The sequence below is a fragment of the Dendrobates tinctorius genome, unplaced genomic scaffold (assembly GCF_039654945.1).
Source record: "Dendrobates tinctorius isolate UK_male_01 unplaced genomic scaffold, ASM3965494v1 ptg000129l, whole genome shotgun sequence".
NCBI lineage: Eukaryota > Metazoa > Chordata > Amphibia > Anura > Dendrobatidae > Dendrobates > Dendrobates tinctorius.
The window spans coordinates 45,479,096-45,492,543 of NW_027361797.1; the positions used below are offsets into that span (position 1 = coordinate 45,479,096).

General features: G+C 48.1%; 1 protein-coding gene across 1 annotated transcript in view; it reads left to right on the forward strand.

The window, feature by feature from the left end:
* The first annotated feature begins 1,784 nt into the window (after positions 1-1,784).
* NPTX2 (neuronal pentraxin 2) overlaps positions 1,785-13,448 on the forward strand; it is a 56,687-nt gene continuing 45,023 nt past the window's right edge. The window contains exons 1-2 of the mRNA XM_073543087.1: positions 1,785-2,473; positions 6,915-7,131. Coding sequence (XP_073399188.1) covers positions 2,039-2,473; positions 6,915-7,131 — 652 coding nt within the window. The 5' untranslated portion in view covers positions 1,785-2,038. The remainder of the gene's footprint in view (positions 2,474-6,914; positions 7,132-13,448) is intronic.

Sequence of the window (13,448 nt, forward strand, 5' to 3'; positions counted from 1 at the left end):
CCTGATTCCCCATATATCACCCATAACAACCTTTTTTATTGCTCACGCGCTGTATTGTATTCTGTTTTGTCCGGTCCGATGGGAGTTGCCCCTCCACCCCTCCTCGGCTTGCTGTACGCATTTTTTGCCGTGAATATCGGAGATCGTGTACAGATTTCGCACGTGCCCATTGAAATATCACGCATGCGCAGTATGCTTTGCCGAACTGCGGGCAAAGCCAAAAAGCAATAGTGTGCATGCGTGTCCTACGCCTTCTGTGGTGTCATGTCTAATCATTGGTGGCAGTGTGCTTTAAAGACCATATGAAGCTATGCGCCAGATATGAGGAGGGAGGGAGAGCGACCGCGTGTAGTAAAGCAGCCAAAATGAGGTTTGAGAGGCTGGGGTAGCGGCGCACGCGCAGAAATGCCTATGTGACTGGGGTTTGGGTGCGCCATGCAAGCTTTCAGGGAGAGGCTTGGAACACAAAACCGAGGCGCATGCCTTATTTTTCTTCACTTGCAGGTTGTTCGGGGGCTTATCTACAGCATTATAGAATGCTGTAGATAAGCCCTGAAAGGCAGTGGTGGCATCTTACAGTGGCCAAAACAGGTGACAGGTTCCCTTTAACACAGTCCTTTAGTATATAGTGTGCTCACTTATTATGTATAGCACAGTCCCTTAGTGTATACTGTACTAGTTTATGTGTTGCACCACCCCTCAGTATATAGTGTAGTCACTTTTTATGTATAGCAAAGTCCCTTAGCATATAGTGTACTCAGTTATTATACATAGCACAGGCCCTAAGTGTATAGTGTGCTCACTTATTATGTATAGCACAGTCCCTTAGTATATACTGTACTAGTTTATGTGTAGCGCCACCCCTCAGTATATAGTGTAGTCACTTTTTATGTATAGCACTGTCCCTTAGCATATAGTGTACTCAGTTATTATGTATAACACCAACCTTAGTTACATAGTTTCCTCTTTTGTTATGTATAACACCTTCCCTTATTACGTACCATCCTCTCTAGTTATATATGGTGCTGTCCCTTATTATATAGCTTCCTCTGCTATTAACTACAGTGCTGTCTCTTACATAGTGCATTCTTGTTATTTTTGTTATTCGTAGTGCCCTCTTTTATTACATAGTCCGCTCTCTTGTTAGAGATAAAATGACTGCCAGTGACCAGACGACCAGTCCATCAGCTCCTCCATTAGAAAGGAAGCTTTCCCATGCTCCATCAGACATCATTGCATTATACAGCCAACAAAACAGGACGGCATGTAATAAATAACAGGGCTCTATATAATCCAATATGTAAGGGACGGTGCTGTACATAAGAGAGGGCACTGTATAATAAGGGTCATCAATACTTATACATAATAAAGGAGACTATGTAATATATACACGTATGTGTGTGTGGCTATATATATATATATATATATATATGTAGCTTTGTCGCCATAAAAGGAGGGGGGCCCAGACACATTTCTTGCACAGGGGCCCCAAGCTGTCAGTGTCCGCACCTGTGTGTTCCCTTTATTTTTTTGCTATTTTCATATATACACACAAATGCTACTATTACTACCCAGAGACACCTTTCCTGATCAGTTTCATCATCATCATCCTCGCATGCTCTCCAGCTGGAGCGTGCTGATTGCCCCCACACTCCCCCATCAGGACACGCTCCTCTCACTCCCACTGTCACCTTTCAGCCCGCAGCTCTCGTACGATGAGATGACGCCGGGTGGGGGCGCTGCCGCCGCTCAGGTCCCGCCTGCCGGCGCGGTCCCTTTAAGATGAGCCAGTAGCCGAGCCCGCACCAGACAGATCTGCGAGGGAGACGATCGCACGGAGCGGCCGCGAGGCTCCAGGAAGACGCCGGGAAAGCCTGGGCTCAACTTCACAGAGCCGAGATCGCAGCACAGATCGTCAAGCAACCAGATCGGACCAACTTTATCGAGCGATCTCGGATTCTTGTTGGTGGTGTGCTCGGACGGGATAACGATACACCCCAGGCAGTCGTCCCTGCTGTGCGGAGCAGTGGTCGCCGGCATGATCGTCCTCCTGACGGGGATTATTTGGGTATTGGCTTTCGCTGCCGGCAACACCATAAAGAGCCCGGAGAAGCCCGGGGAGCGCTATGTGTGCACGGCTCTGCCCCCCGATGCCACCCCTGGGTGCCCCCTGCCAGGCTTCTCTGCCTCCCCAGAAGAGGAGCTCAGAGCTACCGTGCTCCAGCTCCGGGAGACCATCCTGCAGCAGAAGGAGACCATAGGCAGCCAGAAGGAGACCGTCAGGGAGCTGACTGCCAAGCTGAGCCGCTGCGAGAGTCTCTCCGAGGACGGCAAGCACGGCTCGTGGAAAAAACTATCGGGGAAAACTGGGGGGAAAGACACTATGGGGGATCTCCCCAGGGACCCCACTCAGGTGATCGATCAGCTCAGCCGCACCATGCAGACTCTGAAGGACCGGCTGGAGAATCTGGAGGTAAGGACCGACCTGTGTGTGCCACGGTCTGGGCATGGGAGCGCTGCCTGCCTCCAGATCCCGGGGGTAATCCGGGATTATTGGGAGAGAGGGATGTGCTGCAGCTCCAGCACCAAGGACAGCGCTCATGAAACTCACTCCTAGTGATCGATGAGGAGCAAAGTGCAGAGTACTGACTGTCCAAGGTGCAGAGTACTGACTGTCCAAGGTGCAGAGTACTGACTGTCCAAGGTGCGGAGTACTGACTGTCCAAGGTGCGGAGTACTGACTGTCCAAGGTGCGGAGTACTGACTGTCCAAGGTGCGGAGTACTGACTGTCCAAGGTGCGGAGTACTGACTGTCCAAGGTGCAGAGTACTGACTGTCCAAGGTGCAGAGTACTGACTGTCCAAGGTGCGGAGTACTGACTGTCCAAGGTGCGGAGTACTGACTGTCCAAGGTGCGGAGTACTGACTGTCCAAGGTGCGGAGTACTGACTGTCCAAGGTGCGGAGTACTGACTGTCCAAGGTGCAGAGTACTGACTGTCCAAGGTGCAGAGTACTGACTGTCCAAGGTGCGGAGTACTGACTGTCCAAGGTGCGGAGTACTGACTGTCCAATGGGCAGAGTACTGACTGTCCAAGGTGCGGAGTACTGACTGTCCAAGGTGCGGAGTACTGACTGTCCAAGGTGCGGAGTACTGACTGTCCAAGGTGCGGAGTACTGACTGTCCAAGGTGCGGAGTACTGACTGTCCAAGGTGCGGAGTACTGACTGTCCAAGGTGCGGAGTACTGACTGTCCAAGGTGCGGAGTACTGACAGTCCAAGGTGCGGAGTACTGACTGTCCAAGGTGCGGAGTACTGACTGTCCAAGGTGCGGAGTACTGACTGTCCAAGGTGCGGAGTACTGACTGTCCAAGGTGCGGAGTACTGACTGTCCAAGGTGCGGAGTACTGACTGTCCAAGGTGCGGAGTACTGACAGTCCAAGGTGCGGAGGACTGACTGTCCAAGGTGCAGAGTACTGACTGTCCAAGGTGCAGAGTACTGACTGTCCAAGGTGCAGAGGACTGACTGTCCAAGGTGCGGAGTACTGACTGTCCAAGGTGCGGAGTACTGACTGTCCAAGGTGCGGAGTACTGACTGTCCAAGGTGCGGAGTACTGACTGTCCAAGGTGCGGAGTACTGACTGTCCAAGGTGCGGAGTACTGACTGTCCAAGGTGCGGAGTACTGACTGTCCAAGGTGCGGAGTACTGACTGTCCAAGGTGCGGAGTACTGACTGTCCAAGGTGCGGAGTACTGACTGTCCAAGGTGCGGAGTACTGACTGTCCAAGGTGCGGAGTACTGACTGTCCAAGGTGCGGAGTACTGACAGTCCAAGGTGCGGAGTACTGACTGTCCAAGGTGCGGAGTACTGACTGTCCAAGGTGCGGAGTACTGACTGTCCAAGGTGCGGAGTACTGACTGTCCAAGGTGCGGAGTACTGACTGTCCAAGGTGCGGAGTACTGACTGTCCAAGGTGCGGAGTACTGACAGTCCAAGGTGCGGAGGACTGACTGTCCAAGGTGCAGAGTACTGACTGTCCAAGGTGCAGAGTACTGACTGTCCAAGGTGCAGAGTACTGACTGTCCAATGGGCAGAGTACTGACTGTCCAAGGTGCAGAGTACTGACTGTCCAAGGTGCGGAGTACTGACTGTCCAAGGTGCAGAGTACTGACTGTCCAAGGTGCAGAATACGCTGTCCATGGTGCATAGTACTGACTGTTCAAGATGCAGAGTACTGTCTGTCAAAGATGTGGAGTACTGCCTGTCCAAGTTGCAGAGTAGTGACTGTCCAAGGTGCATTGTACTTGGCTGCCCAAGGTGCAGAGTACTGACTATCCATGGAAAGGAGTACCGACTGTCTAAGGTGCAGAGTACTGACTGTCCAAGGTGCAGAGTACTGACTGTCCAAGGTGCAGTGTACCGACTGTCCAAGGTGCAGAGTACTGACTGTCCATGGTGCAGAGTACTGACTGTCCAAGGTGCAGTGTGCCAACTGCCCAAAGTGCAGAGTACTGACTGTCCAAGTGCAGTGTAGGTGGAGAGTACTGACTGTCTACTGTACAGAATGCTGAGCTGTCCAAGGTGCAGAGCACTGAGCTTCCCAAGGTACAGGTTACTGACCTGACGAAGGCGAAGAATATTGAGCTGTCCTAGGTGCAGAGTACTGACTGTCCTTGGTGCAGAGTACTGACTGTCCATGGTGCAGAGTACTGAGCTATCCAAGTTACAGTGTTATGAGATGTCCTTGGTACAGACTACTGAGCTGTCCAAGGTGCAGTGTACTAAACTGTCCCAGGTCCATAATCCTGATCTGCCCATGTTGCAGAGTACTGAGCTGCCCTAAGTGCACAGTGCTGGCTGTCCATGGTGCAGAGTCCTAACTGTCCATGAGTCAGAGTACTGACTGTCCAATGTACAGATTATGGAGCTGCCCAAGGTGCAGAGTGCCGAGCTTGTCAGTCATAATCTTGACTTCTAATGATGGCGATATTTGTTATTTGTGCCAGTATTCCAGAGCTAATGTTGCAGTTGAGCTATTTAGCTTGTAAACTATAATAACTGTGTAAGTGAAGATAATGTAGAAGGAGCAGCGATAACCAGACTGGACACGACCGAAAAATCATGAATTACTGCACCACATGACCAACTCAACTCCGCACCGATTCATTGACAAAGGCTGCTGTGCTTCATCTGTGCATGTGACTGCAGCATGTATCTATATATCTCATCACTACCCATTATATCTATCTATCTATCTATCTATCTATCTATCTATCTATCTATCTATCTATCTATCTATCTATCTATCTATCTATCTCTCTATCTCTCTATTATCTGTTTATTTGGCTATGTATCTACCCATGCCTCCATCCCTCCAGGTTGAGTGTGTACACATGTATTCTTGCCTTCAGGAGGGTTACATTGCTGTGTTTTCGGTTCTTTATCATTGTGATCTTAGCAGTGGATATTTACCCTCCTTTTTCCACTGAAGCTAATTGTTTTATTATCAAAATATGAACAATTTTGTATAATTTCATTGATTTCCTGGATTTCCAATGTACATTTCCTAATATTGCACGGTGTTCTAGCTGTATTTATGGAATGAGCAGGACATAAACCCAACACCCCGTTTTACAGCCGCTCATTATCAATCATGGCAGTAGTTTAAAAGCCCAGGAGCCCTAGGGTGGAGTATTGGAGGAAAAAAAAAAAAGCTGGGCACATCATAGCATGCTATCTGTGTTCTGAACAATGATGTTCACCTGGTCTAGTTGTGCAAATTCACAGCAATTGGCAATATGTTCGATTTTACAGTGGTGCGGTGTCCAGGGCTGTGCACTTCCTTTGGCCACCTATATGTTATATCCCGAGGGTATGTGACTATAGTAGTGCAGGATATGGAAAAATTAGGATCTTTGTGTAGGGTTGCAATAAACGTATAGGCAGCGATCATCAATGTTTTTTTTTTAATTTAGATCAGTTGTGATTCATTTAGAGGTGTAAACCCCTTCCCCAGCAGAAAACCTCTATGAGCCATCCATTAAAGTGGTCCTATGTGGGGTGGCCTTCTGAAATAAGATGGAGGAGAGTATGAATAATACATTTTGGCAGCAAACATCCGGTTTGGATCAGTAAGGGGGTGCATTCGGAGAGGTGTCATTATTGATAAGCTTTCTGTTATTTAAGGAAAATGGCTGTGCACCCACCAAACGCTGATTCATTGTATGCGCTTCCGAAGAACATCGGATCGCGACCGGTTCTAACATAAATGAAGTTGCTGAAGTAGGGCAGCTCAGGATAATGTCATGCTGCGCTGTGTACTCATTATTTTCACGAAGCTCATTATCCTATTGGGCATACTGCAGTCCCCAGTGAGTGACATCGCTATCTCCTAGAATTAGAAAAAACATTTTAATCTTCAGCGCAAATGCACAAATCACACATGCTGGAATGCGAGGAGATACTGCGCACACCTGCAACATTGTACAATGTGTCCATATGTAGTGGAGAGGAAATTGTCACCTAAAGGAGTAGAAATAAATGTATTGTGGATGCAACATTAGTTTTCCAAGACCCCTTCTTACTTACCTCCTCTTCTTGTTCTGTGTTGATCAGACAGGTGCATGACTCCTAAAAAAGGGTCTATAATGATTCATGTACCTATGTGAGCAATAGGTGACCGGGACAGGTTTATTCCCTATGAAGTATTCTATTGCATGACTGCAAGCAGAGTTCTTAAAAACTGTAAGAAATTGATTTAGAAAGGGAATTGGGAATGATATAGCTGTACATCATGGAAAGAATGGCATAATGCACCAGCTTGGCTCTGCTACATCTATATCTCTACCATGATGACGAGACAACGAGAAGACAATGACCAGATGCCTAATTGACTTTTCTTTATTTTTTGGGTTGAAGCATCAGTTGAGATCCAACGTGTCTTATTCGGCTCTGCCCAGCGACCTTCGGGAGATGCTGCAGAGGAGGCTGGGGGACCTGGAGCATCAGCTTCTCAACAAAGTGGCGGAACTGGAAGACGAAAAGTCATTGCTTCATAACGAGAGCGCAGCGCACCGGCACAGGACAGAGTCTGCCCTCACTGCTCTCCTAGAAAGGGTCAGCGAGCTGGAGAAAGGTAATGCTATATTAATGGAGAGTCTCTGGGAGGAGGTCATTATGGAGTCAGAAGGCTTTATTGATTTGGGTAAAGTTAAATTATGCATTTGACTTTTCTGATGTGGACGATCACCTGGAGAAATGTAGAATTACATTATGGCTTATCACAGAATTTATGTAATAGCGTAAACTAAAAAAAATACATGGATACATAAAGATCGGTAAATAAATAGATCTATAATAGAAAAAAAAAAGTAAAAATTATATATATAAATAGAAAAATATATAAATAGGGTAGGTAGATAGATAATAGATGACAGATATAGATAAATGATAGATAGATAAATAGCTACATGATAGTTAGAGAGATAGATATACGAAAAAACCTGACCAGCGCCTCTCAAGTGTGAATAGGTGCAAGTTGTAGTGACTACAGAATATGTATAAAAAGCCCAGCAGCACTCTGTGAATACCAAGACATATAGTATCAATGGAAATACCAACTTCCAACCACATTGTCCCTCGGCAAGATATACTTACAAAAAAAAGCAAAGGTTCTTAGCCCATTATTTGGCCAATTCTCGTGTGCCCAACAACCACGGCAAGGTGACACTTCTCTAATGGGTCCTATTATAACCCTTCCTTGTTCTACTGTACATGCCACTTTCAGGTTAAAACGCCTACAATAATGGACAAACATGTCTCTCCTGGGCTGCAAACCTACAACGGGCACGTAGAATTGGTTGAGAACACCTGCAGGTCAGTTCCATTGACACTGTATGTCTTGGCATTCACAGATGCTCCTGGGCTTTTTTATATATATTTTGTAATCACTACAGCTTTCTCCTATTCACACTTGGGAGGTGCTGGTTAGGAGTTTTTGCCTCTGCTCCATGGACCTGGAGGTGTTCACAACCAATTCTACTTGCCCATTCAAATTGTAGGCTTGCAGCCCAGGAGAGACATGTTTGTCCATTACTGTAGGTGTTTTAGCCCGAAAGTGGCATGTACAGTAGGATAGGGAAAGGGTTTGATAGGACCCATCAGAGAAGAGTCACCTTGCCGTGGTTGGTGGGCACACATGATTTGGCCAATTTATGCGCTAGGAACCTTCTCTTTTTTTGTAAGTAAATCTTGCTGAGGGACAATGCAGTTGGAAGTTGATATTTCCATTAACATTATATGTCTTGGCATTCATGGAGTGCTGCTGTGCTTTATGATAGATCGATCAAAATTAAAGTGTGAGGTGCTGACGGACTCTCTTTCCGCTTAGAAAAGTGAGGAAACTAGATATGTTTCTTGTGCAGATACATTGATGAGACCATTTTGCCCCTCTAGAACATAACCTGAGATCTAGTTTCATCGGTGATTATACTTATTGATGTGGATGACTCAGTTCTGCACCAGAGACCGCTCCATTTGCTTTTTCATCATCACCTATCACCTTCTGTCCCTGTTGGCTGGATGTGTAGCGATCTACCTGCAGATGACCCTACTATCCCCCGTATGTGGAGTATTCTTGGGATTGAGCTTCCCAGGAGATGGATTTCTAGGATTCAGCTGTCAATCACTGTCACAGCTGCTCACATCCCAGTGAGGATTCTCACTATAGTCATGATATAGCCTGTTACCTACAGATCTAAGCTGCTGGCTTTCCATATTGGTATTACATGGGTTGACACCTTACAGTTGGTGTGGTGGTCTCACACTACATACATACAATATTTATGGAGGCTGTAGTTAGCATCAGATTCCGGAAAAAGAGCTTTTATGTCCCAGAAAATGTTGCCCAGGTTATAAGACCTGCACTATAAGTATGGACTGTAAAATACGGAGCTACTGGCGGTGCTCTGATGTCTGTTTAGATGGCACCGCCTGTAGCATTGTGAGAATTAGACCCCCAGGTCATGAATTCAGATATGTATTTTTTGGACATGTTACTCCTTACGGAGCAGAAACCCAAATATTGCCATAGGCGTTTTATGTAGTGCAGGCACAGTAATGAGGATGGGTATGGGGCTGTGTGCATGGTTCACGTGTCACATGTATAGAAATGGTATATCACAGTTAGGCTCGCAGACACAACAGTATATTAGTCCAAGTGATAGTAGTGGAAAAAAAACGCACCATGCTCTCAGGACTGTGGAGTCGAAGTCATGGAGTCGGGGTCGATGTCCATTTTTGGTGGAGCTGGTATAAAATGGACCGACTACAACAATACATAATAAATGGGATATAGTAGTACCATGCAGGATGTGCTGTAAATGTTTTCATAAGAATTTGGGAAAGTTATGAAATGTCCTATAAATGTCTGTTCTGTTTCTGATCTAAAGATCTCGGCTTTTACTTGCGATGAGTCTGTGCTGCACATTATGTACATGCTCAGTAGTGAGGCAGTGCTGGGAGGTCGGAGTCATGGAGATGAATCTGTGCTGCACTTTATGCACATGCTCAGTAGTGAGGCAGTGCTGTGGGGTCGGAGTCATGGAGATGAATCTGTGCTGCACTTTATGTACATGCTCAGTAGTGAGGCAGTGCTGGGGGGTCGGAGTCATGGAGATGAATCTGTGCTGCACTTTATGTACATGCTCAGTAGTGAGGCAGTGCTGGGGGTCGGAGTCATGGAGATGAATCTGTGCTGCACTTTATGCACATGCTCAGTAGTGAGGCAGTGCTGGGGGTCGGAGTCATGGAGATGAATCTGTGCTGCACTTTATGCACATGCTCAGTAGTGAGGCAGTGCTGGGGGGTCGGAGTCATGGAGATGAATCTGTGCTGCACTTTATGCACATGCTCAGTAGTGAGGCAGTGCTGGGGGTCGGAGTCATGGAGATGAATCTGTGCTGCACTTTATGTACATGCTCAGTAGTGAGGCAGTGCTGGGGGGTCGGAGTCATGGAGATGAATCTGTGCTGCACTTTATGCACATGCTCAGTAGTGAGGCAGTGCTGTGGGGTCGGAGTCATGGAGATGAATCTGTGCTGCACTTTATGTACATGCTCAGTAGTGAGGCAGTGCTGGGGGGTCGGAGACGTGGAGATGAATCTGTGCTGCACTTTATGTACATGCTCAGTAGTGAGGCAGTGCTGGGGGGTCGGAGACATGGAGATGAATCTGTGCTGCACTTTATGTACATGCTCAGTAGTGAGGCAGTGCTGGGGGGTCGGAGACATGGAGATGAATCTGTGCTGCACTTTATGTACATGCTCAGTAGTGAGGCGGTGCTGGGGGGTCGGAGACATGGAGATGAATCTGTGCTGCACTTTATGTACATGCTCAGGAGTGAGGCAGTGCTGTGGGGTCGGAGACGTGGAGATGAATCTGTGCTGCACTTTATGTACATGCTCAGTAGTGAGGCAGTGCTGGGGGGTCGGAGACATGGAGATGAATCTGTGCTGCACTTTATGTACATGCTCAGTAGTGAGGCAGTGCTGGGGGGTCGGAGTCATGGAGATGAATCTGTGCTGCACTTTATGTACATGCTCAGTAGTGAGGCAGTGCTGGGAAGTCGGAGTCATAGAGATGAATCTGTGCTGCACTTTATGTACATGCTCAGTAGTGAGGCAGTGCTGGGGAGTCGGAGATGTGGAGATGAATCTGTGGTGCACTTTATGTACATGCTCAGTAGTGAGGCAGTGCTGGGGGGTCGGAGACGTGGAGATGAATCTGTGCTGCACTTTATGTACATGCTCAGTACTGAGGCAGTGCTGGGGGGTCAGAGTCATGGAGATGAATCTGTGCTGCACTTTATGTACATGCTCAGTAGTGAGGCAGTGCTGGGGGGTCGGAGACGTGGAGATGAATCTGTGCTGCACTTTATGTACATGCTCAGTACTGAGGCAGTGCTGGGGGGTCGGAGTCAAGGAGATGAATCTGTGCTGCACTTTATGTACATGCTCAGTAGTGAGGCAGTGCTGGGGGGTCGGAGTCATGGAGATGAATCTGTGCTGCACTTTATGTACATGCTCAGTAGTGAGGCAGTGTTGGGGGGTCGGAGACGTGGAGATGAATCTGTGCTGCACTTTATGTACATGCTCAGTAGTGAGGCAGTGCTGAGGGGTCGGAGTCAAGGAGATGAATCTGTGCTGCACTTTATGTACATGCTCATTAGTGAGGCAGTGCTGGGGAGTCGGAGATGTGGAGATGAATCTGTGCTGCACTTTATGTACATGCTCAGTAGTGAGGCAGTGCTGGGGGGTCGGAGTCATGGAGATGAATCTGTGCTGCACTTTATGTACATGCTCAGTAGTGAGGCAGTGCTGGGAAGTCGGAGTCATAGAGATGAATCTGTGCTGCACTTTATGTACATGCTCAGTAGTGAGGCAGTGCTGTGGGGTCGGAGACGTGGAGATGAATCTGTGCTGCACTTTATGTACATGCTCAGTAGTGAGGCAGTGCTGGGGGGTCGGAGACATGGAGATGAATCTGTGCTGCACTTTATGTACATGCTCAGTAGTGAGGCAGTGCTGGGGGGTCGGAGTCATGGAGATGAATCTGTGCTGCACTTTATGTACATGCTCAGTAGTGAGGCAGTGCTGGGAAGTCGGAGTCATAGAGATGAATCTGTGCTGCACTTTATGTACATGCTCAGTAGTGAGGCAGTGCTGGGGAGTCGGAGATGTGGAGATGAATCTGTGCTGCACTTTATGTACATGCTCAGTAGTGAGGCAGTGCTGGGGGGTCAGAGTCATGGAGATGAATCTGTGCTGCACTTTATGTACATGCTCAGTAGTGAGGCAGTGCTGGGGGGTCGGAGACGTGGAGATGAATCTGTGCTGCACTTTATGTACATGCTCAGTAGTGAGGCAGTGCTGGGGGGTCGGAGTCATGGAGATGAATCTGTGCTGCACTTTATGTACATGCTCAGTAGTGAGGCAGTGCTGGGGGGTTGGAGACGTGGAGATGAATCTGTGCTGCACTTTATGTACATGCTCAGTAGTGATGCAGTGCTGAGGGGTTGGAGTCAAGGAGATGAATCTGTGCTGCACTTTATGTACATGCTCAGTAGTGAGGCTGTGCTGGGGGGTCGGAGTCATGGAGATGAATCTGTGCTGCACTTTATGTACATGCTCAGTAGTGAGGCAGTGCTGGGAAGTCGGAGTCATAGAGATGAATCTGTGCTGCACTTTATGTACATGCTCAGTAGTGAGGCAGTGCTGGGAAGTCGGAGTCATAGAGATGAATCTGTGCTGCACTTTATGTACATGCTCAGTAGTGAGGCAGTGCTGGGGAGTCGGAGATGTGGAGATGAATCTGTGCTGCACTTTATGTACATGCTCAGTAGTGAGGCAGTGCTGGGGGGTCAGAGTCATGGAGATGAATCTGTGCTGCACTTTATGTACATGCTCAGTAGTGAGGCAGTGCTGGGGGGTCGGAGACGTGGAGATGAATCTGTGCTGCACTTTATGTACATGCTCAGTACTGAGGCAGTGCTGGGGGGTCGGAGTCAAGGAGATGAATCTGTGCTGCACTTTATGTACATGCTCAGTAGTGAGGCTGTGCTGGGGGGTCGGAGTCATGGAGATGAATCTGTGCTGCACTTTATGTACATGCTCAGTAGTGAGGCAGTGCTGGGGGGTCGGAGACGTGGAGATGAATCTGTGCTGCACTTTATGTACATGCTCAGTAGTGAGGCAGTGCTGAGGGGTCGGAGTCAAGGAGATGAATCTGTGCTGCACTTTATGTACATGCTCAGTAGTGAGGCTGTGCTGGGGGGTCGGAGTCATGGAGATGAATCTGTGCTGCACTTTATGTACATGCTCAGTAGTGAGGCAGTGCTGGGAAGTCGGAGTCATATAGATGAATCTGTGCTGCACTTTATGTACATGCTCAGTAGTGAGGCAGTGCTGGGGGGTCAGAGTCATGGAGATGAATCTGTGCTGCACTTTATGTACATGCTCAGTAGTGAGGCAGTGCTGGGGGGTCGGAGTCATGGAGATGAATCTGTGCTGCACTTTATGTACATGCTCAGTAGTGACCAGTGCTGGGGGGTTGGAGTCGTGGAGATGAATCTGTCCTGTACTTTATGTACATGGTCAGTAGTGAGGCAGTGCTGGGGAGTCAGAGTCATGGAGATGAATCTGTGCTGCACTTTATGTACATGCTCAGTAGTGAGGCAGTGCTGGAGGGTCGGAGTCATGGAGATGAATCTGTGCTGCACTTTATGAACATGCTCAGTAGTGAGGCAGTGCTGTGGGGTCGGAGTCATGGAGATGAGCCTGTGCTGCACTTTATGTACATGCACAGTAGTGAGGCAGTGCTGAGGGGTCGGAGTCATGGAGATGAGTCTGTTTTGCACATTATGTACATGCTCAGTAGTGAGGCAGTGCTGGGGGG